Here is a 21,155-nt window from a genome sequence, read left to right as displayed (position 1 = left end):
AACTTTCTTTGCTATTTGAGAATTTTCCCCTTGATTCACCTAAAATCTCATTTGCTATCTTTTTAATAGAGTTACCTAATCTATTCCAAAGAGTATTTGTATCTATCCCATCCTCTAAGGTCCAATCCCCATCTTTGATCATTTCATCTTTAAATTTTATTATATTTTCTCTTTTTAGGTTCCACCATCTAGTTCTCTTACACTGGATTATTTTATCTTTTTTCTTCCATTTTTTAATACATATATCTAACACTAAGACTCTATGTTATGTGGTTAGGTTTTCATCTGGAATAACTTTACAATCCTTGCATGATAAATGATCTACCCTCCTAGTTAATAAAAAATCTATTTGACTTCTATTTTGTCCACTTTTAAACGTTTTAAGTGTTCTTCTCTCTTCTTAAAGTAAGTATTCATTATATTAAAATCATATGACATAGCAAAGTCTAAGATCATCTTCCCAGACTCATTTTTGTCTCCATATCCATATTCTCTATGTATCCTTTCATATTTTTTATTATCTCTTCTAACGTGTCTATTCAGATCTCCTCCTATAAATATTTTCTCAGTCCCTAGTATGCCTTGTATAATACTATCCATATCTTTCCAAACTTGAGGAGCATAAGTACTAATGATATTTATTATCTCTTGTCCTATTACCATCTTGATTTTTATAATTCTATCCCTCACTCTAGTTACATGCACAATGCTATCTTTTAAGTTTTTGTCTATAATAATGTCTACTCCATTCTTATGTTTTTCTTTTCCAGTGTACCAAAGTTTAAATCTTGATTTATCGACTTCTCTAACTTTCTCCCCCACCCAATTAGTTTTTTGAAGACAATATAAATATATAATAAAAATATTTAATATTCTTTTACTAAAAAATATCATAATTTATATCATACATTTTTATTAATACATACATACAATAATGCATATATGCCTCATTATTCTATAAGTACGTTTCATTAAAAACCTTAAGCTTAAAAATTAATTTTCTGAGGTGCAGGCTTCTTTGATTTACATTTTTATCTCTATGTTCTTGAACTTATCTAACTATTAGTTTTGCAAACTGTCAATTTAAATCACAACTAATGTTATATAAAAAAAAATAACAATATTAATTGATAATAATATTAGATTCGAGGGATTATTAAGATTTTTTTAGTTTGTTGATAGTTTTGATTTAAAAATAGCTGTGTTTAAAGAAAGTCGCGTGCTTTAAAAATAATTATAATGTTCATATTTTAGAGAGACTCACATAAGTCACATGATTTGAGTTTCTATTTTGAATTGAATTGGGACTAATTTATTATGTTTTAATGCTTATAGTTTTACTTGCATGAATTAGGAGTTGTTAATTAGTAGAAACGATTGAATGATTAATATAGTTACCAGAAAAGTTAATACACAAAATAATCGCAAGTTGTCGTATACAACTTAAATTGTTATGACACAATAAATTATTAATAAAATAATATTAAAATTATATTTGAGAATGATGAATTATCCGCCATTTGTTATGGATTATCCGACCTAAATCCACCTAATTCGCCACTTTAATGAATGGATTATAATTTCTTCACCTGATAATCCGTCTAATTTGCCACGGATTAGCGGACCCGATTCGTTTTGGCAGGTCTAATTAGGGTTCTATACAGAGGGAGTCTGGGAGCATGACGGTATACGGGAACGGCAACAGAGAAGCAGGTGCTCTCATGGCGTTTCAGCTTCAGCTTTCAGCTGATGCTGTTACCCAGCTTAAAGAAGGCATAGATTTGCTACTTCTTCGGTGGTCTGCACTTCAGATCGCTGTCCACAACGAGTGGGGCGGCCATAATTCTGCCCGCAAGTCCGAGCTATTCTCCTCCGTCATCTTCTCTTGGTTCACCCAATCCAAAGGTATCATGGCGTATATCGCTTGAGAGTTTTTAAAGAAGCAAAAATTCTTTGTGAAGTTTCTGACTTTAATACTTGTCTGGGATTTTAACCTTTTGCTTTTAATTGATACTTGATTCGATTTATTCGATTTTATGATAAAATTCAGTAAATTTTGTTGGATTTTTGGTGTAAATAGCGAATTTCGTCTATGATTTAGTGAATCCCTATTTGGACATGATTCTAATCGATATAGACTAAAAACATCTATTTTGGTTGAACTAACCAAGAACTTTACACTTTTAACTTTCATGAACCATCAGTTGGGTTGCCATCTTGTCGTTTATTTGTAGGTCATGAACTATTTTTATAATTTTTGTTTCTCTTATCTTGCAAATTGACTCTTTAATTTTGTGATTTCACTGGGAAAGTGTGATTTTCATGTGTGATTGGTCTAAAACAGCTTAGGTACTGAGTTATGCCCAGAGACTCACTGTTTATTTTTTTCATCAGAATTTAGATTATGGAAGGAAAAATGTTAAATTGTGAAAACTATTGAAGAGGAATACCTTTTTTCTTTGCTTCTCTAGATAGAAATTTTTTATGCTGTGTGGTAATTAACTTTAGGCACTCCTGAAAAAGTTGGTGCTAAAGATTTTTTCACGCATTTGTAAATAAACTTATGCCTTTTTTCTTATTGGTTCCTATTTTTTCTCCCTTACGAGTAAGAACATTTTGTGGAGAAAATTAAAATAGAACATGTTTTATATTCTGTTGTAATGCTATTTCACTATAGATATACATTATATTAATTCACATAGGATTTTTTTTCCTTATATATTTTATTAATTGATATTGTATTTTATTCAACATGTACATTAAGTTGAGCAATTAGCTTCTTTTTGAGCTCTTTTGATCTACAGGTATGACAAGAAAGCAAGAATACGGTAATTTGGCATCTCATTAGGAACTTTATTTGTTCTTTTTTACCGTATCTGACGTTTGATAGATTCTGTTATTGTAGTTGGTATAATATATATATATATATATATGCTCTAGTTCCTTAATATTCATGTTTTACTGCGTAGGTTATAATTCATATTTTTATTTTCTGTTCTCTAATGTTTATTTCTTTTGCAGTTGCATGATTGATTTTATTGCAATCATACTTTAATTATTGAATTGTACACTCATCTGATATAATTGGGTTTTCAGCAATATGTCCATTATTTTTGAGTTTAAGTATTTGTTTCCATATCAGAGCCATTGTATATTGATGATTTAGAAGACATGCTTGATGAAAATATGGTTTCCTTGTTCAAAACGGAGATTGAGGATGGCAGCACTGAGGAGGTATGGCCTCTTTACATTACTTTCTTGCCTGAAATCTCACAATGCATGCATTTTGTGATGGGGGAGTGTATGAGTGCTGTTGATACCTTTGTTTTCATCTCAGAGAGTTTGGAAATCTAGATGCTAGATAGCATATTAATCTGTGTTGCATCATTGGGTGGAAGGAACTATGCCATTCCAGCTTCCAGACCTGTTACACCAATATATTATTTTGGTTTAGCTTTCATTCAATGTTCTATATTTGACTTCCTGCTATGATTTCATTTTGTTTCATTTCATTTTTCGTTCCTTCTTTTTGAATTGTGAATTGTAATGATGTCTGTATTGTGCACCCACCTCCTTTGAGCCTGTTGAGAAATTTTCAAATGAATCCTATGACTTGTCGTCTTTCATATGATTTATCTAGATGAAATGAAGAAGGAAATATGACCCCTAGGCCCTAAGTGTTAAAAGATCAAAAGTTCTAATAATACAAAAAACAGGAGAAAAAAACAAAATAAAAAACTAGATGCAAAGCTAAATTCTTCTTCAGAGTTTTTCATTATGAGATCTGAGAGGTTGTTTGGTATACCATAAAAAATTATGAAAATTAAAACCAGAAATGAAAACCGAAAACTAGAAACAAAAACTAAAAACCAAAAATCAGAAAGCTTGGTCAATATTTCTAATCATTACACTTCAAAAAAAAAAACTCACTTTGGTGCTACAAGAACAATCTTATTTTTTAAGTGAAAATTGTGTTAAGAAAAAGAGAATATATAATGTAAGAGGACATGGTGTCCTCAATGGACCAAAAATCTACAACCGGAAAGTTGCATGAGAGCTGCTACCCAATCCCTTTGAATATGTGACAGCAATAAACCCCAAAAGACCCTGAAATAATGAGCCCGTAATGATGCCAAAAAACCACTGTATCCCATTATAATGTAAGAGGACATGGTGTCCTCAATGTACCAAAAATCCACAACCGGAAAGTTGCATGAGTGCTGCTACCCAATTCCTTTGAATATCTGACAGCAATAAACCCCAAAAGACCCTGAAATAATGAGCCCGTATTGATGCCAAAAAACCACTGTATCCCTTTATAATTGACCATGTTTTAGTTGCCTTAGGTATCAGAGATATGCTTTGGTGCAAATATGAACCCGGAAAGAACCTTTATAAGTAATATCTCAGAGATTTGAATGCATTATAATTATATATAATATGTGACATATTATTATATATCCTGCAATTGGTGAGAAATGGATTTTAGGGTGTAAAGAAGATGGGGAAGAGAGTGGGGCAAGTGAAGCAAGAGCAGCCATTGTTCAGTGCTTCAAACAGACAAAAACACTAATGCAGATTCAAAAAATAAGTATCTGCATCTATTATCCTGCACTTGGTGAGTAAATCAAAAGTGGAGCATTAACCTTTGATATTTTGTGCTGTTTTTGCTACTTCATTTCTTGTCACAAGAATCTCGAAAACTGAGTGAGCTAGTGGGCCAGGGGTATTGTGGTTTTTGGGCCAAAATAACAAGCATAGTCCTAAACGTTAAGTAGTACAGTGGCAAGAGAAAAGTTCACCGGCCATTTGTAGTGTTTGCCCAGCACCCAAAATAACGAGCATAGTCCAAGAAATAAGAAAAATTATACCTTAAGAGGTGGAGGCGTGAAATTTATTACTTTCAAACTTCTTTTTTTTTTTCTCACTTGGAATATGCAGGTATGATCTCTTACTTTCAAACTTGCCTTTTGTTTTGTTAGTTGGAAAGTATGTAGAGGTGGTGCCGGATTAGCTATAATATTTTGGTGTATGACTTATGATATTGAATTTAACAAGGACAGACGAAATATTTGTCAAGGGCTTGAAGTCCTCACACAGCAATTGAAAATAAAAAATGACAAATAATATTGTAATAAATCTATTTATTTAGTCAATACCACCTCAAAATTCAAATACTTGTTGGAAGGCACAAGCTTGAGTTCATGCAATAGCATTTGATTGGCTTTGGGTTACTTTGGCTTTGCCCTTACACATGCATACCAAATTACCAATATAAAAAAAGTTGTCTGATCCAATATAAAAAAGTTGTATTATCAATGAAAACAACATTTATTTTTTGTGTGTATGTATAGAAGGACGATGGGAACATACGCAACACAACTCACTCCATGTTTGTGTTAAGATTTGATTAAAATGAATTACCTAACTTGAAGATAGGTCTCTCCTACTTTTAATACAAATTGAATACATTCTAATGACAAGAATACCCTTACTAACTCTCACTATTTAACATACTAACACACTTAATAGTAATAATAATACTAAAAGACATAAATAACCTCTCACACCCCTCCTCAAGTTGGAGCATAAATGTCATATGCTCTTAACTTGCTACAAATGAATTTAACAAGAGCACACCTCCCAATGCTTTGGTAAACAAATCAGCAAGGTGCATATCCAACTTCACATAAGCGGTAGTAATGAGCTTTTGCACTAGTTTCTTTTGAACAAAGTGACAACCAACTTCAATGTGCTTTGTCTGCTCTGAAAGACCGGGTTGGAGGCAATATGAAGAGCAATTTGATTGTCACACATCAACTTCTTAGGCTGAGAATGAGAAATACCCAATTCTTCCAACATGTTCTTTAACCAGAAAAGTTCACAAATAGTGTGAGCCACAACTTTATATTCTGATTTAGCACTTGACCTTGCCACCACAGTTTTTTTCTTACTCTTCCAAGAAACCAAATTACCACTAATCAAGATACAATACCCGGTTGTGGATATCTGGTCGGAAGGCGACTGAGCCCATTTTGCATATGTATATCCATGGATATAAGTGTGACCTTGATTATGATATAAAAGACCTCTCCTCAATGCACCTTTGAGATATCTTAAGATGTGAATTACTGTATTCTTGACTTGTTCTCAGAGAATGTAGAAATTGACTCATAACACTTGTTGCAAAAGATATATCCGATTGAGTGACTGTGAGATAATTCAACTTTCTAACAAGACTTCGGTATTGTTCTGGATTAGGTAGCAAATCTATCATATCCAACACTAACTTGCTGTTAGGATCCATGGGTGTATCAACAAGTTTAAATCCCAATAATCTAGTTTCATCCAATCGATCAAGATCAAGAACATACTTCCTCTGTGACAAAACAATTCCCATACAAGTTCTAGATACTTCTATACCCAATAAGTATTTCAACGGTCCCAAATCTTTGGTCTAAAACTTAGTCTATGGAAAAGGTTTGATACTATGGTTACCTTTATCATAATCACCTCTTATAACAATTCATCCACATGAACAGTAAAAAGGATCATACCTGATGAAGTATGATGATAAAACACGGAATGATCCACAACACACCATTGAAGACCAAACTCAAGTATTACAACACTGAAGCGAGCAAACCATGCTTTGGGAGACTCTTTTAAACCATATAGAGCCTTCTTGAGTCGAAACACTAAGCCTAGCTCCCCCCGAGTAACAAACTCAGGTGGTTGCTTCATTTAAACCTCCTCGTCAAGGTGACCATGCAAGAAGACATTTTTCACATTTAACTGATGTAGAGATCAATGACAAATAGTAGCCAAGGAGATGAACAAACGTACCGATGTAGGCTTGGCAACTAGAGAAAAAGTATCACAATAATCCATACCAAACACTTGAGTGTATCCCTTAGTAGCAAGACAAACATTTAGATGAGCCATGGAACCATTAGGATTGACTTTCACAGTGTAAATCCAACGACAACCAACTACAGACTTGTCCGGAGGAAGAGGTACCAAGTGCCAAGTACCATTGTCATGTAAAGCATTTATCTCTTCAATGATAGCATCCCTCCACCCAAAATGAGTTAAGGCTTCTAAAAGAGATTTAGGAATGGTGGAGATGATAGAGTAGTAACAAAACAATAATAGGAGGGTGGTAAGGAGTCATAACAAACATAGTTGGAAAAAGGATATTGAGTACATGTGCGTTTACCTTTCCGAATAGCAATAGGAGGATCAACATCATAGGGAGTATGATCATCAGACGAGGAAATTGAAGGCGTGGTAGTAGAAGCTAGAGGGGACTCTCTGCCTTGGAGTGACCGTTGTGAATACGCTTACAAATTAGGATGATCAAGATGATGAGAAGGAATCGTAATACATGGAGACTCATATGGTTGGTTGGGCAAGGACAACAAAGCAGAATTTGGAAGATTAGGCAAAGGAAGAGACTCATTGAGCTCAGAAGCACTCAGTGACTGGGTGTTGTAAGGTGTTGACAATCATAAGATTTGATTAAAATGAATGGCCTAACTTGAAGATAGGTCCCTCCCTCTATAATACAAATTAAATACATTCTAATGACAATAATACCCCTACTAACTCATTAATTAACGTACTATCACAATTAATAATAATACTAGAAGGCATAAATAACCTTTAACAGTTTGAAAATTTTTTCCTAAATTGACATGCTGCACGGTATCAGAATGCAGGAACCTCCGCAAACTAGCCAGCCAATTTATTTTCTGCCTCAAGCATTTTGACCTAGATCACTGATTCCCAACTAACAACTAATTAGGTCAACTATCAAAACACAAATTGATTAAAGCCAACCAAAATGCCTTTCAAAATCCGAACTGGGCCTCAAATTTCAAAATATCCAAACAATCTCCTAAATAGCAAGAATCAAAACATAAATCAAATGAGAGAAAACAGACCCGGGCATCGGCCAACACAAATCAAATAAAAAGAAACAATCTATGAAATATTTTCCACCTAGAAATAGTTCCAGAACAAACAATAGCCCTAAGATTTCAACCAAACAAAATGAAAAGATAGTGTGAATGCGTGCATATGTGTAAAAGAGAAACCCTTGATGAAGGAGGAGAGGAATCAAGGAGGAGAAGAGTAATAAGAAGATGAATCCTTACCTAAACTTTGGAGCTTCTGCTATGAAGGCAGCTCAAGAAAAGCCTGTGTTCGTTCTCTAGTTTAGTTTCCGCTCAACAATTCTGGGCGACACAAATGATTTGGTCCTGTTTGATTGAGGAATTTTTATTTGAAATTCATAGGTTTATAGGTGATTTCCAATTCAAGTATTTGGTAGATTGAAATACACTATGAATCCATTGTAAATCCAAATTCTCTCCTTCAAAACAAAATGCAAATAGTGCATTTGTATTTGGATTCCTGAGTTTAAATACAGAGTTTCAAATTCATATCCCAAACAAACCATTGTAAAGTTCAGTCTAAATTATGTCGAAAATAGCTTTCAACATCACTCTAATTATGGCTTGGCAACTTTAAGCCAGCGAAAATTTTGGGTCTTTTTGAGTAAAATAAAGGTGCATATAATTTGAGATGACCCATATCCATCTCCACACCTTCCCACGTCTCTAAAGATGACTCTCTACATTTTAAAATTGTGAAGCACTTTAATACAATTTGGAGCACTTTCAAAACTCTTGCTTCACAATGGCATTAGTCACATGAAACCCATCAGTTGCATTTTGATATCGTTTGATGTGATAGTGTCAGACTTCACTGTGAAGGAATTACTATGTTCTCTACAGCTAATGGTTGAAACAAACCCAATCTTCTTGTTTCTAGAGTATTTTGCTTCTTGCAAAGGACAACAAAGTGAAAAATAGGACATTGCCTCATCCTCTTTGTATTGGTTTTTCTGAGTGTTGTAAAATGACAAGGCATGCTTAAGTGCCAATAACCCCTTTTGCTTGAGACTCTAGGCCCTTGCCTGAACAGGGCTGTACTTGGTTTGATTTTGTCCAAAACTGATAACCAAACAGAAATGCTTGGTTTTTAAATTGGTGGACTGAATCCAAATTGAGAACTCATTAAACTGGTTAATGGTTCTATCTGTTTGGTGTTGTTTAGTCTCGTTGGCTTTTCAAGAGTTTTAAAATTTAAAAATATTTGGTCCAACGGGTCCAAGTGGAACCAAAGCGCAATAGATTGTTAATCAGTCCATGGGTCAAATTGTGGGGTTTAGATCACCTCTATTGCAATGAAGCCTCTACTAGTTCTACAGACATGGAAGCATTTGATAGAGCCCACGAAAAAGTGAGGGGTGGGGTTGGGTTTTTACAATAGGAGGAAGGGTCTTCTAACTCTTTCCTTATTCCTTTTAGGCAATGTGGGACAATTTGTCCCAACAGTAGACAGAAGTGGCTGGGTGCAGTGGGCGCTTGTCTTCACTCATCCCTTTGCTACATATAGAAAATGAGCTTGGTGGGGGGCCTGCCCCTTCTCTACAAAACTTCCACCCATCCCTTTTTCCCATGTTCCCACTCTAACCCCAAATAAAAAACGTAATTATACCTTGAATTGTCCATAATTCAGCAAAGTAATAAAAATAATGTGTACTAATATATGAAAGTGAATAAAAAGTATATATTTATAAATTAGTTTTTGGTTCGGTTACCATGTAAAATCAAAACCTAAACTGAAAACTTTTTTTTTTTTTTAATTTTATATTTTTGAAACCCAAAACCAGAGAACTGAACTGGAATTTTAAATAGTTAAGTTTTGGTCCGTTTTTTGTTTTTGGGTATTTGGTACACCCCTATGCCTGAGTAAAGTGAGGTGCTAGCTTTAAGAAGTAATAATTTTTTTTATTTGAAAAATTGACTAATGGTCAGATCACTACAAAACATCATAAAATAGATAATACTATCATTTAAAATATAAATTTCATATTATACATGCTCTATGATGTTTTATTTATGAATGATGATGTTGTTGCTCTGACACAAGCTCAAAAAGAATAAAAAATGCTGCCTTAACTGTTGTTTAAAAAAACAAAATTTGTATATCATACGTTTTGTGAAGTGTTGTGCAGAACAGAAAGTCCTGAAATACTGCAATGATCTGATTGGTGGGATTTCTATTTTCAGTTTCATATTTGTATCTATACAGTGAAGAAACTGTATTTGTTTTTACCTGCTGGTTTTTAACTTTTTATTTTTTAAAACCGAAAACAAGCGTTATGGTTTTCAGTTGATTTGGCAACTTGTCATAATACTTTATATGCGAATAAACTATTGTGAATTAAATCATTCTTTTATACATAATTTTTAGACAAAATAAAAATAAAATGACTGAATTGAAACTATAATTGAAATAAAAAACCATACAATTTCTGTAAATCTGACAAAAAAGGTCATTTAAAAAAAATATTTACTCTTTTTCAGTTTTCTTGTACAATAAATTTATGCTTGTAGCACTAAAAAGTGAGTTTTAAAAATAATAAGTAAATAAAATAGGCAAAACTGAGCATTTATCTATTCAAAATTTTAATTTGTATTAGTTATATTATTATTAACCATTTCAACTTTTAGTTTTTGTTTCTGGTTTTTAGTTTTATTTCTGGTTTTCATTTTCTTAATTTTTGAGGGTGATACCAAATGGCCCCTAAGATGCTTTGTTTATAAAGGGTGCTCTTTTGCCGCAACACAAGATCCTAAAGAAGGAAAATAGCCGCTGGTTTCCTTAATTTGAGAAAATTACTCTCCGAAATGAGTAAAAAGTCCCTCAAAACTTTTTCAACGAAATTAATTATAGTAAGGGACAGAAAAATGAAGTAGAAAATAAATAAAATGCAAATGACTTGAGCGCCTTAGCTGCCCAAAACTCACCCAGGATCCTGCCTGAACAGCACTTGGGGGAGATCACCTTGGCTGCACCCAGGTGATGCCTTTTGGCTGCATGCCTGCACCTCACCTCTTCTTTTTGATCCCTGGGCAAGCTACACCTTTACCTGCAGTGTTGATCACATTTCAGCTTTGCCAGCTAATTTGGTCTGCCATCTCTAGATTAGATGTTGTTTGGATGATCTTTTGAATTTTCCTTTACACAGTTCCATAATTCAGGCCATATTATTCGTTGTAGCTGCTAAAGTTTTTTATATTAAGCATGGGTGAGTTTATGGGTACATTAAGAGTTTTGATGTTGTGTTTCTACATATTGATCCTACAACAGTTTGTATTCGGTGCTGCACTTAAATGTGTAAACCATTATTTTCTTATTTTATGAATTCCATTCTTGTGCTCTGCTTGAGTGCAGGCCTTGGATCAACGGTAAGGTTGCTCTTTTGTAATTTGTTGGTCATGGCTTCTAATCCAAGGTGATAACCTCTCTGCATAAAAGCAGGGTTGAGTTTGTGTTCACTGTGACGACCCTCTCTCTACTTCTGCAAAATGGGGAGTCTTGTGGTCCGGGGATTCTTTTTTATTCTTGTGCTCTACTTGGATGATGGGTGGGACATTGATGATGAAAATGGATACAATATATTCCTGATCCTCAGTCTTAGCTATCCCCTTATTTCTTTTTGAATTTTCTGAAATAATGTTCAGCATTAATTATTAATTTCACCAGCTCAAGAACCTCTGGCTGTAATGAATTGAAACTTTTTAGAATGTGTGGATTGTGAAATTTACTGAAGTTTGAATAGGCCAAAGATTGCCGTCTAGAATCTCAAGTGTTACGCAAGGAAATATTGCACCTATTTAATTCTATGTTGAAATTTATACTACTTTGGAAAGAAGTTTTGCCATTTATATACTATGTACAACATAAGCGTACCTTCAATCTGTAGCCATGGACTAAAGAAAAGTAACAATGGCTTGGGATGTTTTTTTTGAATGATTTTATTTATTGTTGTTCAGCTTCGTATACTCCTTTTTATTCCTTCCTTCATGCCCAGTTCCTATGTTCTATGTTTGCTGCTCTTGTGGTTAGTTTGGGGTGCGAATTTTGCTTATCCTTTTTAAATATTCCAATTTTCTATATGTTCTATGCAAACAGGTGGCAGAAAAATTAATGGTCATGCATGAGGAGTGTTTGGAAGGAAATTATAAATCCATTGAAAAGCTTAGGGAGGCCAATTCACGAGGAGTTGTTTCTCATGTTAGACAGGTATTCATTGTTAAACTGCTTTCCCCAAAAAAATTGTTTTCTTCATGAATCAAAATAACTTCTTGTAGTTGTCTTGGCAATTCTTATTCTCTTGTTGTTCTTTCTACCTGTTTTATGATATTAAGCTTCTTATTTAATGGGAATCTCCAAAGAATAGAGATTGAAGAAGACAAGCATCATTTGATGACTCTGGTGAATCTCTTAGATTGATGCACAACTAGTTTCATTTTGCAGGCATTCTCTTGTAAGCAAATTCTATGCTCATAAATTAGATTTGTAACATTAAAATTATTCTAGGATAATTGATGCAGGATGAGAGTTATTTGGCCAACCGAATTATTCCTAAAATAAATTCTTATTTCCCTTAAACTGAATGGAGTTCATTGCACGAAACAATTTATGGGCTACTACCTATTTGAAACTGAAGAAGGAAATAATTTTTTCTACTGCCTCATTAGTCATGATAATTCTTTCTGAGACATCTTTACCTCATTCCTTTCTTCCATGATCAGGTTAAACTTTTTCTCTGGTAGTTGATGCATCATTTCTCTTATTCTTTTCTACGTTCATAATCTCTCTCTCTCTCTGCATCACTTCTTTTCCCCCCATCTCTTCTTTCTTCTTCTTTCAGGATCTGGTGAGATGTTACTTTTCCTCTTCTATTTTCTACTCTCTTGTTTTGGCATTGTGTTTTAGTATCCTTCAATGATTGAGGATGTATTATATACGCCCATAAGGTACACAATTTCAATGATAGCAAGGCTCATGCCTAGGCTCCAAGTGCGCTCTGCGCATTTTTCCTATAACAACTATGCTAGTTGGTCAATCAGAAATGCATGAATGAATTGGTTGAAACATGTGATAAAGAAAATTGCATATACGGGACTATTTTGTGCTCTTTCAGGCATAATGCCCTGTCTGGTAATCGTCAAAATAGAATAAAATAAATACAAGAAGAACTTCCATCAGAAAATTTCATTGATGACGCACTTTTTCTTGAAGCCAGTGGCAATTAAACATTTAAACCAGCCTTTGGTATTGCAGAACTTCTACTTTAGATGAACACAATTTGAATCAGAATCATATGTATTTCTTTTAATAGAAAAAAAAAGATTTTTTTCCCCTGGAAGAGAGAATTGGGGAAACAGAAAAGCACTTTAAAACAACCAGGTGCAGACCCCCACTGAAATCTTGAGGATTCTTTTTATGTGCTAATACTCCACGGTCTTTATATGTAGTGTTTTTATTATGCAATCTGTTTCCATCATGTGACTTCTGTAAAAATTGCAGTCATTCTTGCTCCACTGGATGCAAAAAGTGTGTTTTCACTGTTTTGCCACTTTGTTTCTACTCCTCAATCCACCAGGGAAAAAAAAAAAAAAAAAAAAAAGAGAGAGAAAGGAAAACAAAAAGAAAAGAAAGAGATGGGAGTTTTCTAGCATAATTTTTTCTTTGCTTTGTCCATAGCATCAAAAGGTGTCATAGCCTGTAAGAAAGGGTGCTTGAAATTTGCAGGACACTGGGTTTGGATAAAGTGCACACAAAATTGTATACACAAACCCAAATCCAATGCATGTAATCCATGCCCTCAAACACAATCTTAGTATTTTCTAAAGATATTAGCTCACGATTTTGATTATGTGGATAAACATTTGAGGGAACTCTTGCTCGGTGCATGTGCATTCCAAAGCCACATGCAGTGGACGTTTCACCATGAGAGAATATAGTATTAGGATTTTCTAGGTGGGGTTTGATTGGGTTTTAAACTACAGAATTTATAATTTGAACTGACATTATTATTTTGTGCCTCATCATCTTCTTCCATGCTGTCAGGTTGTGGACAAGGGAAGCGTGGGTAAAGATGATTTGTCAAATATGATAGTTGATGCGCCACAAAAGCGGTCAAGTTCAAGTACAGACGACATGCAGGTTGATGAAGGAATGCCTGAACAGGTGGCTGAAGCAGAAGAGGGATGGGTGGTGGTTTCCTCCAGGCGGAGTCGGGGTAAAAGGCACTAGGTAAAATTGGGCTTCTCAGGCTCTGTTTCCGAGTTTTGTTTTATATGTTTTTAAGTCTTGCATATAATATTGAAGGCTAAAAGACATTGACTTTGAGCTATGGCAAAAAGGCATTTCACTTCTTTTGAAGTTTTAAAAATTTGAAGGGATGTCTTTCTTTTTGATAAATTTTAAGAGTGGTTTGTGAAATTTTTAAAGTTTCACGGGATGTCTTCTTTTGTCATAATATTTATTAAATAAAAATACAATTGTTTACACAAGCAACTATTTAAGATCAATAATATATAAACGATAGTGGTATTTATGGAGAAATTATATTGGGAACTGTTTTTAAATAATACACTACTCCTTGAGTGCATGCAGCCATGACCCATGCCAGAACTACAGCAGCCTCATGCACAACATATCGTTAACACTCTCCCCTTTACTCCCTACTCTCTTCATTTTAAATTAATCTATCACATTTGTTTCATTCCAACCTATCGCTTTTTTCAATTCCCACCTCCAAACTTCAAACTACACCCTTCCAAGCTCCCCCTCCACCCAACCGCCCCCAAATGGCCGCCTCCGCTGCCACCGCCACCACCTTGATAATTTTCCTCAACCTCACTCACACTCCTCAATCTCTCCCCTCCCACCAAATCCCAACCCCCGCTGTACTCTGATTGACAAGGTGAGTGACACCTCCTCCACGACACCATTGGCATATTCGCCATGCACATGCAACTCCTATGTAACGACAAGGTAGACATGTTCAATTGCACTAACTTTGGCCCCTCCAACCTCCCTCTCTCCAATGGTCGTTGCTGCTTCGACTCCACAGACACTGCCCTCCAAGTCGACTACACCGCTTGCTCTCTTCTCTACGACATCCACACCAACACCTTTCACCCCTTAATGGTTCAAATTGTTGGGAAAAATTATATATGCGAACAAATCCTACAAGTAAATTAATGAAGTAATGGAAATAATAAATAAAATGAGACACATGAAATTTAACGTAATTCCCTCAAATATTGAAATACGTTCACGGGCATAGCGGTCTAAATCCACTATCTCCAAAAAATTAGTACAAAATGAATACAAAAAGCACGAGTCTTACATATATACAAAAGTATATAACAAATACAGTAAGATGAAAAGACCTCACCAAAATATATTGTGAACAAAGCTCCAAAAAAAGAACCAACCAAATGAGCACAACTAGAAGCTCCCAAAATGTTGATAATATAACACAACTGGAGTCGCCAAAGTGAGGAGCAGTAGCAACCTGCTGCTGCTGCAGAGAAGAACCAGCGTAGGCGTGAGAGGGGTCTATCAGTGGAAAAAAAGAGACTGAAGAGGGCTGCTTGCTGTACTGTACTCAATGTTTAGGTGGGGAGAAGGAAGATGAAGAGGTTGCCTCAGACGCGAAGCTTGGGCTGCCGTGCATGAGTTGATTTTTGGAGTTCCAGAGCACAACTGCACTGGGAAGCCAACCATAAAGTAATAAAAGTGGAATAGCATTTAAGTATTGGGCCCCACAAGGAGGGAAACCCAACAAATCTCCCCCTCTCGACTTATGGGGACATCTCCACCAATTCGGCAAAAATTTGACAGTTCACATGCTTGTCTCTAGACAATGCTTTTGTCTTCATATTCGAACCATTATCATCAGTGTGAATTTTGTTAAGTTACAATAATTTCTTATCCAACACATCCCGAATCTAATGATATCTAACATCAATATGTTTTGACTTTGAATGGAAGATAGAATTCTTGCTTAAATGAATTGTACTTTGGCTATCACAATAAAGAACATACCTTTTTTGTTCCATACCCAACTCTTTCAAGAATCTCTTCAACCAAAACAATTCTTTGCAAGCTTCCATAATGGTAATAAACTCGACTTCCGTAGTAGATAGAGCAGCACATTTTTGTAATTTTGATTGTCATGCCATAGCTCCCCCCCTGCAAAAGTCATCAAATAACCTGAAGTGATTTTTCTAGAATTAACATCACTGGCCATGTCGGCATCCGTGAATCCATGGAGCATAGATTTACTATCTCCAAAGCACAAACACACCTTCAAAGTGCTTCTAAGGTATTGAAGAATCCATTTTACTGCTAACTAATGCTCTTTTCTCGGATTAGAGAGAAACCGACTAACAACTCTAACAACATGAGCTAAATTCGGTCTTATACGTGCAAACCATTGCGTACATTAAAGAGCCAACTGCAAAAGCATAAGGAATTTTCTTCATCTCTTCCTTGTCTTTCTCACTTGCAGGACTTTGTTTTATACTAAGCTTGAAGTGACTAGCAAGTGGGCAACCAATTGGTTTTGCTTTATCCATATTGAATCTCTCAAACACTTTTTGAATGTATTTTTCTTGAGACAACCAAATTTCCCATTTCCACGATCGTGAACAATTCTTATGCCAAGAATTTGCTTTGTCGGTCCCAAGTCTTTCATAGCAAAAGACTTGCTCAACTCCAACTTCAACTTGTTAATCTTGGAGAAGTCTTCTCTTACAATGAGCATATCATCAACATAGAGTAAGAGAATAATATAAGTATCATAGAGAATAATATAAATATCATCTGAAAACTTTTTCACAAACACACAATCATTCGAAGAGGTTTTTGATTAACCATGACCAATCATGAAATAATCAAATTTCTTTTACCATCTCCGTGGTGCTTGCTTCAGTCCATACAAAATTTTATTTAATTTGCACACAAAATTATCTTTCCCCTTTTGTTTGAAGCTTTCTGATTGTCCCGTGTAAATTTCCTTTTCTAAGTCCCCATATAAGAAAGCGATTTTCACATCGCTCAACTTCTAAATTCAAATTTACCGCCATGCCAAGAACAACCCGAATAGATGACATTTTCACAACTGGTGAGAATATCTCATCAAAGTTAATTCCCTTTTTCTAACCAAAGCCTTTTACCACAAGCCTAGCCTTGTACTGAAGATTATTTCCATCATTTTTCAACCTAAACACCCATTTATTTTTCAAAACTTTCTTTCCAGGAGAAAGTTTAACCAAATCATAATTATGATTGTCAACTATGGACAAAGTTTAACCAAATCATAATTATGATTGTCAACTATAGACTTCATTTCTTCTTGCATAACCTCTATCCATTCAGATTTATTTTCATGGTTCATGACTTCTTGATAGCTTTCGAGCTCCCATTGATCCGTTAGAGTAACATAATCACTTGAAGGATATTTAGTTGAAGGTCTTGACTCTCTTAAAGATCTTCTCAATGGAGCTTGCTCTTGAACTTGTTGCTCTCCCTCATTTTCATTTTCAACATTACTAGGAATTTCATCATTTCCAACATCTTCAAGAAGTGGAAGAACATCTTCCATATATTCATCATGTGCTAAAGGTGGAGAAGGTGACTCTTAAGTCTACAAAAGCATTCCCATTAGATTGTTGTTGCTCAACCGTGCCAAAATCTTCAATTGTTTGATCTTCAAAAAATACAACATCTTGACCTCTAACAACTTTCTTTTCAACCGGATCCCACAATTTATATCCAAATTCATCATGCCCATAGTTAAGAAAAATACATTGCATTGTCTTGTCATCAAGTTTAGATCTTTCATCTTTTGGAATATGAACAAATGCACAACAACCAAACACTTTCAAGTGATCATAAGTGACATCCTTACCTTTCCAAATTTTTTCAGGAACTTTACCAAGTAGAGGAGTTGAAGGAGACAAATTAATCAAGTCCACCGCCGTCCTCATTGCTTCACCCCAAAATAATTTTGGCAATTTCGCATGAGAGAGTATACATCTCATTCTCTCCAGTATGGTACGGTTCATTCTTTCGGCAATTCCATTTTGTTAAGGGGTTTTTATTGACGGTCTTTTGATGTCCAATGGCTTGGCTATAAAAATATGCATCAAATGGGCCAATGTACTCTCCACCATTATCCGAGCGCACACATTTCACCTTCTTTCCGGTCTCCCTTTCAACTTTGACCTGAAAATGCTTAAACACATCTAATACTTGATCTTTAGATTTCAAAGTGTAAAACCAAACTTTTCTTGAATAATCATCAATAAAAGTAACAAAATAAAGTGTACCACCATGAGACTTAACTTTCAAAGGATGACATATATCGAAATGTATCAAATCTAAAACATTAGATATTTTAGTAACAAACTTTGTATGAAAATGAGCTTTATGTTACTTATTGGCCAAACAATGAACACAAGCTTTAAGAGGAGTACCTTTCATGTAGAGACCCAGGAAAATGAAATAATAAAATAAATGGGAAAAAGAAGTTTTTGGCCCGATTAAGGAGAAAATTGACGACGATTTTCTAGAGGAGATAGAAAACCGGCGACGGTTTTGGAGTTGCTGTGGAACGGTAACTGGTAAATGGTAAAAATAGGGCCGGTTAAATAGAAAACTAGCGACGATTTTTTGAGGGTCAGAGAAAACTGATGCTATAAAGGAAACCGAGGGTATCATTTTATTTAACAAAACGAAATCTCTCTCTCTCTCTCTCTTCCAAACCCACAGCTCTCTCTCCTTTCTCTCTTCGATTCCAGCTCCGATTAGCTCGGATTGACAATTAGGAATCACCACGGGATTCCTAGGAAGATTCTCTGCAACCTATGCGGAGTAGATTTTCAGTTTGAGGGTCTGGGGCACCATCCCAAAATTAGGGTATTTTAAGTTTTATTATTAATATGGAGTATATAGGGCCTAGGGAATGATAAAATAGCGTTTTATTGAGATTTGAATTGATAAACTTGGGTTTTGAATTAGGAATCGGGTGAGTGCCGTGGACATCATTTGAGGTCTTTGTGGGCATAATCTAGGAAACCATGTAAGGGGAATTAATTATAGTAGGTTTTTTATTAAATTTTAAACTGGTTAATTTGAGTATACAAATATATATATATATATATATATATATATATATATATATATATAGGTATGATTTATCTAAACAGTTAGACATTTAGAAAAATAATGACTTTTGATATATAAAAAATGTATATATATATGTATATGGAAAATAAATTGTGTGGCAGGAATACAACTTTTATAATTTAAATGGCTGGTTATGGATACAGTTTATTTATGAATTTGGATTGGTTATGAATACTGTCTCTGTGTGATTGTTGTGATGAATAATGTGATGTGTGTGAATGGATTGTTTTGTGTGATTATTCGTGTGTATCACAATATAACGTTGACAGGCTTGAGGAGTTTGTTATATTGCTTAGATATAATCACGATATACGACAGGCTTGAGGAGTTTGTATATTGTCATTATATATTGGGGTAGAGCATTGGTAGGCTTGAGGAGGTTGTTTTGCTGATATACTACGGGTAGGTCATGGGAATTGATATTAGTGATTAGTGGTGTCTGTGTGAGCCATGTGTTGCAGAAGCTAGAGTGGTGCATGTGTGAGCCATGTCATATTCTACGTGGATGCGAGTCTTGTGTAGACCGTGTATCCTGTGTGGATGTGAGTCCAGTGTATTTCTTGCGTGGATATGGACCTTGTGTGGGTGTGAATGAAGTGTGCGTGTATCATGTGTGGATTGGTTGTGATATGTGTATATACGAGGATCTTTGTGAAATGATTAGCATTGGATGCATGTAAATTTAATTACAAAAGTATTTATAGCAAAGTAAAATTCTCCACCCGAGGCCTTGCTGAGGAAGGCGAGTGCCTTGGTAATTTTTAGTTGGTACCAGAGCAGATGGAAGCTACTTGTATGGGCAGGTAATCTTCTTTATTTTCCTAGACTTTACCTGAATACATAATCCGAGGGCTTACTGAGTAAGGTGAGTGCCCTGATATTAGTATTAGAGTAGAGGGAAACTACTTGTATGAGCGGGTAAACTTCCTTATTCTCGGGAATTATCACTAAAAATAATTATGTATGTGTGTTTGATATCAGATGCTAGTGATGTTATTAATGATGTGTTTTCTCAGTTGCTATTGATAGTGAATTACAAATGATTATATATTTTATATTATTTAAACAATTTGCCACACACTGTTATGATTTATTCTTCCTTACTGAGATGTGTCTCACCCTAGCAAATGATTACATTTTCAGGTCCATCAAGTGATCGAGCTTAGAGCTCCGGGCAGGGTAGTATTTTGGTAAATTTTGGGGTGAATGTAAGAACTGTTTATGTATAGTTTATGTTTCTTAAATACTAGGATGTAATATAAACAGATGAATGTAGTTGTTTTCGGGGTTTATAGATAGACTCTGGTATTTAAATTGAGGTTGTATATTTATTTCTGCTGCATGATTGTGGTGTATGGTATCAGAAACAAGTGAATAAAACACGTAACCTTCGAGCCCCACTTGGTGGGTTCGAGGCGTTACATTTCATCATGAGTAGAAGCTTCTTTTTAAACAAAAAATGCATTCCTTTTTCACTCATGTGCCTAAGCCGCTTAAGCCACAAATCGGTGGAATGGTGACTCTTAATTGCATTCACAACATCATTACCAATTTTACCTTGCATAATGTAAAGTGTGTTAGTCTTCTTACCTTTAGCCACCACCAAATTACCCTTTGGGAGCTTTCATTTTCCATCACCAAAATGGTTGTCAAATCCTTCATCATCAAGCTTTTTGGTAGATATCAAATTTAGCCGAATGTAGGGTACACGTCTCACATCTTTGAGCACCAACTTGCATCTTAGATTTGTTTCCAAACAAACATTTCCCATGCCAACAATTTTTGACAAACCTTCACTCCCTATCCAAACAACTCCATAACTTTGGAATAGGAAGTGAAGAAATCTTCCCGAGAAGTAACATTGAATGACGCACCGGAATCAATAATCCAATAAGTCTCTTGACTTGTCAAATTAATACAACTTTCATCACAAACAATCATAAGATCACCATCAGATGCAACTGAAGTTGTGTCTTCATGCTTTGTTTCAAAATTTTCTCTTTGTTTTGCTCCTTGAATTTCAA

The 21,155-nt window shown here is 35.0% G+C and overlaps 1 protein-coding gene across 2 annotated transcripts; it reads left to right on the top strand.

The window, feature by feature from the left end:
- The first annotated feature begins 1,595 nt into the window (after window positions 1-1,595).
- Window positions 1,596-20,445, top strand: LOC131153069 (pre-rRNA-processing protein TSR2-like). Of its 2 annotated transcripts, none has more exons than XM_058105103.1 (5): window positions 1,596-1,905; window positions 3,143-3,234; window positions 12,052-12,162; window positions 13,996-14,181; window positions 20,275-20,445. In XM_058105103.1, the coding sequence occupies exons 1-4, from the start codon at window positions 1,680-1,682 to the stop codon at window positions 14,179-14,181; spliced, it is 615 nt and encodes a 204-aa protein (XP_057961086.1). In that variant the 5' UTR covers window positions 1,596-1,679; the 3' UTR covers window positions 20,275-20,445. The 2 variants fall into 2 exon arrangements, with proteins under 2 accessions (XP_057961086.1, XP_057961087.1); XM_058105104.1 differs by lacking the exon at window positions 20,275-20,445 and adding an exon at window positions 17,870-18,098.
- Window positions 20,446-21,155: the final 710 nt, after the last annotated feature.

The sequence above is a fragment of the Malania oleifera genome, chromosome 4 (genome assembly GCF_029873635.1).
Source record: "Malania oleifera isolate guangnan ecotype guangnan chromosome 4, ASM2987363v1, whole genome shotgun sequence".
NCBI classification, from domain to species: domain Eukaryota; kingdom Viridiplantae; phylum Streptophyta; class Magnoliopsida; order Santalales; family Ximeniaceae; genus Malania; species Malania oleifera.
The sequence above is the reverse complement of the archived record's forward strand: the minus strand, read 5'-3'. Positions and strand labels throughout refer to the sequence as shown.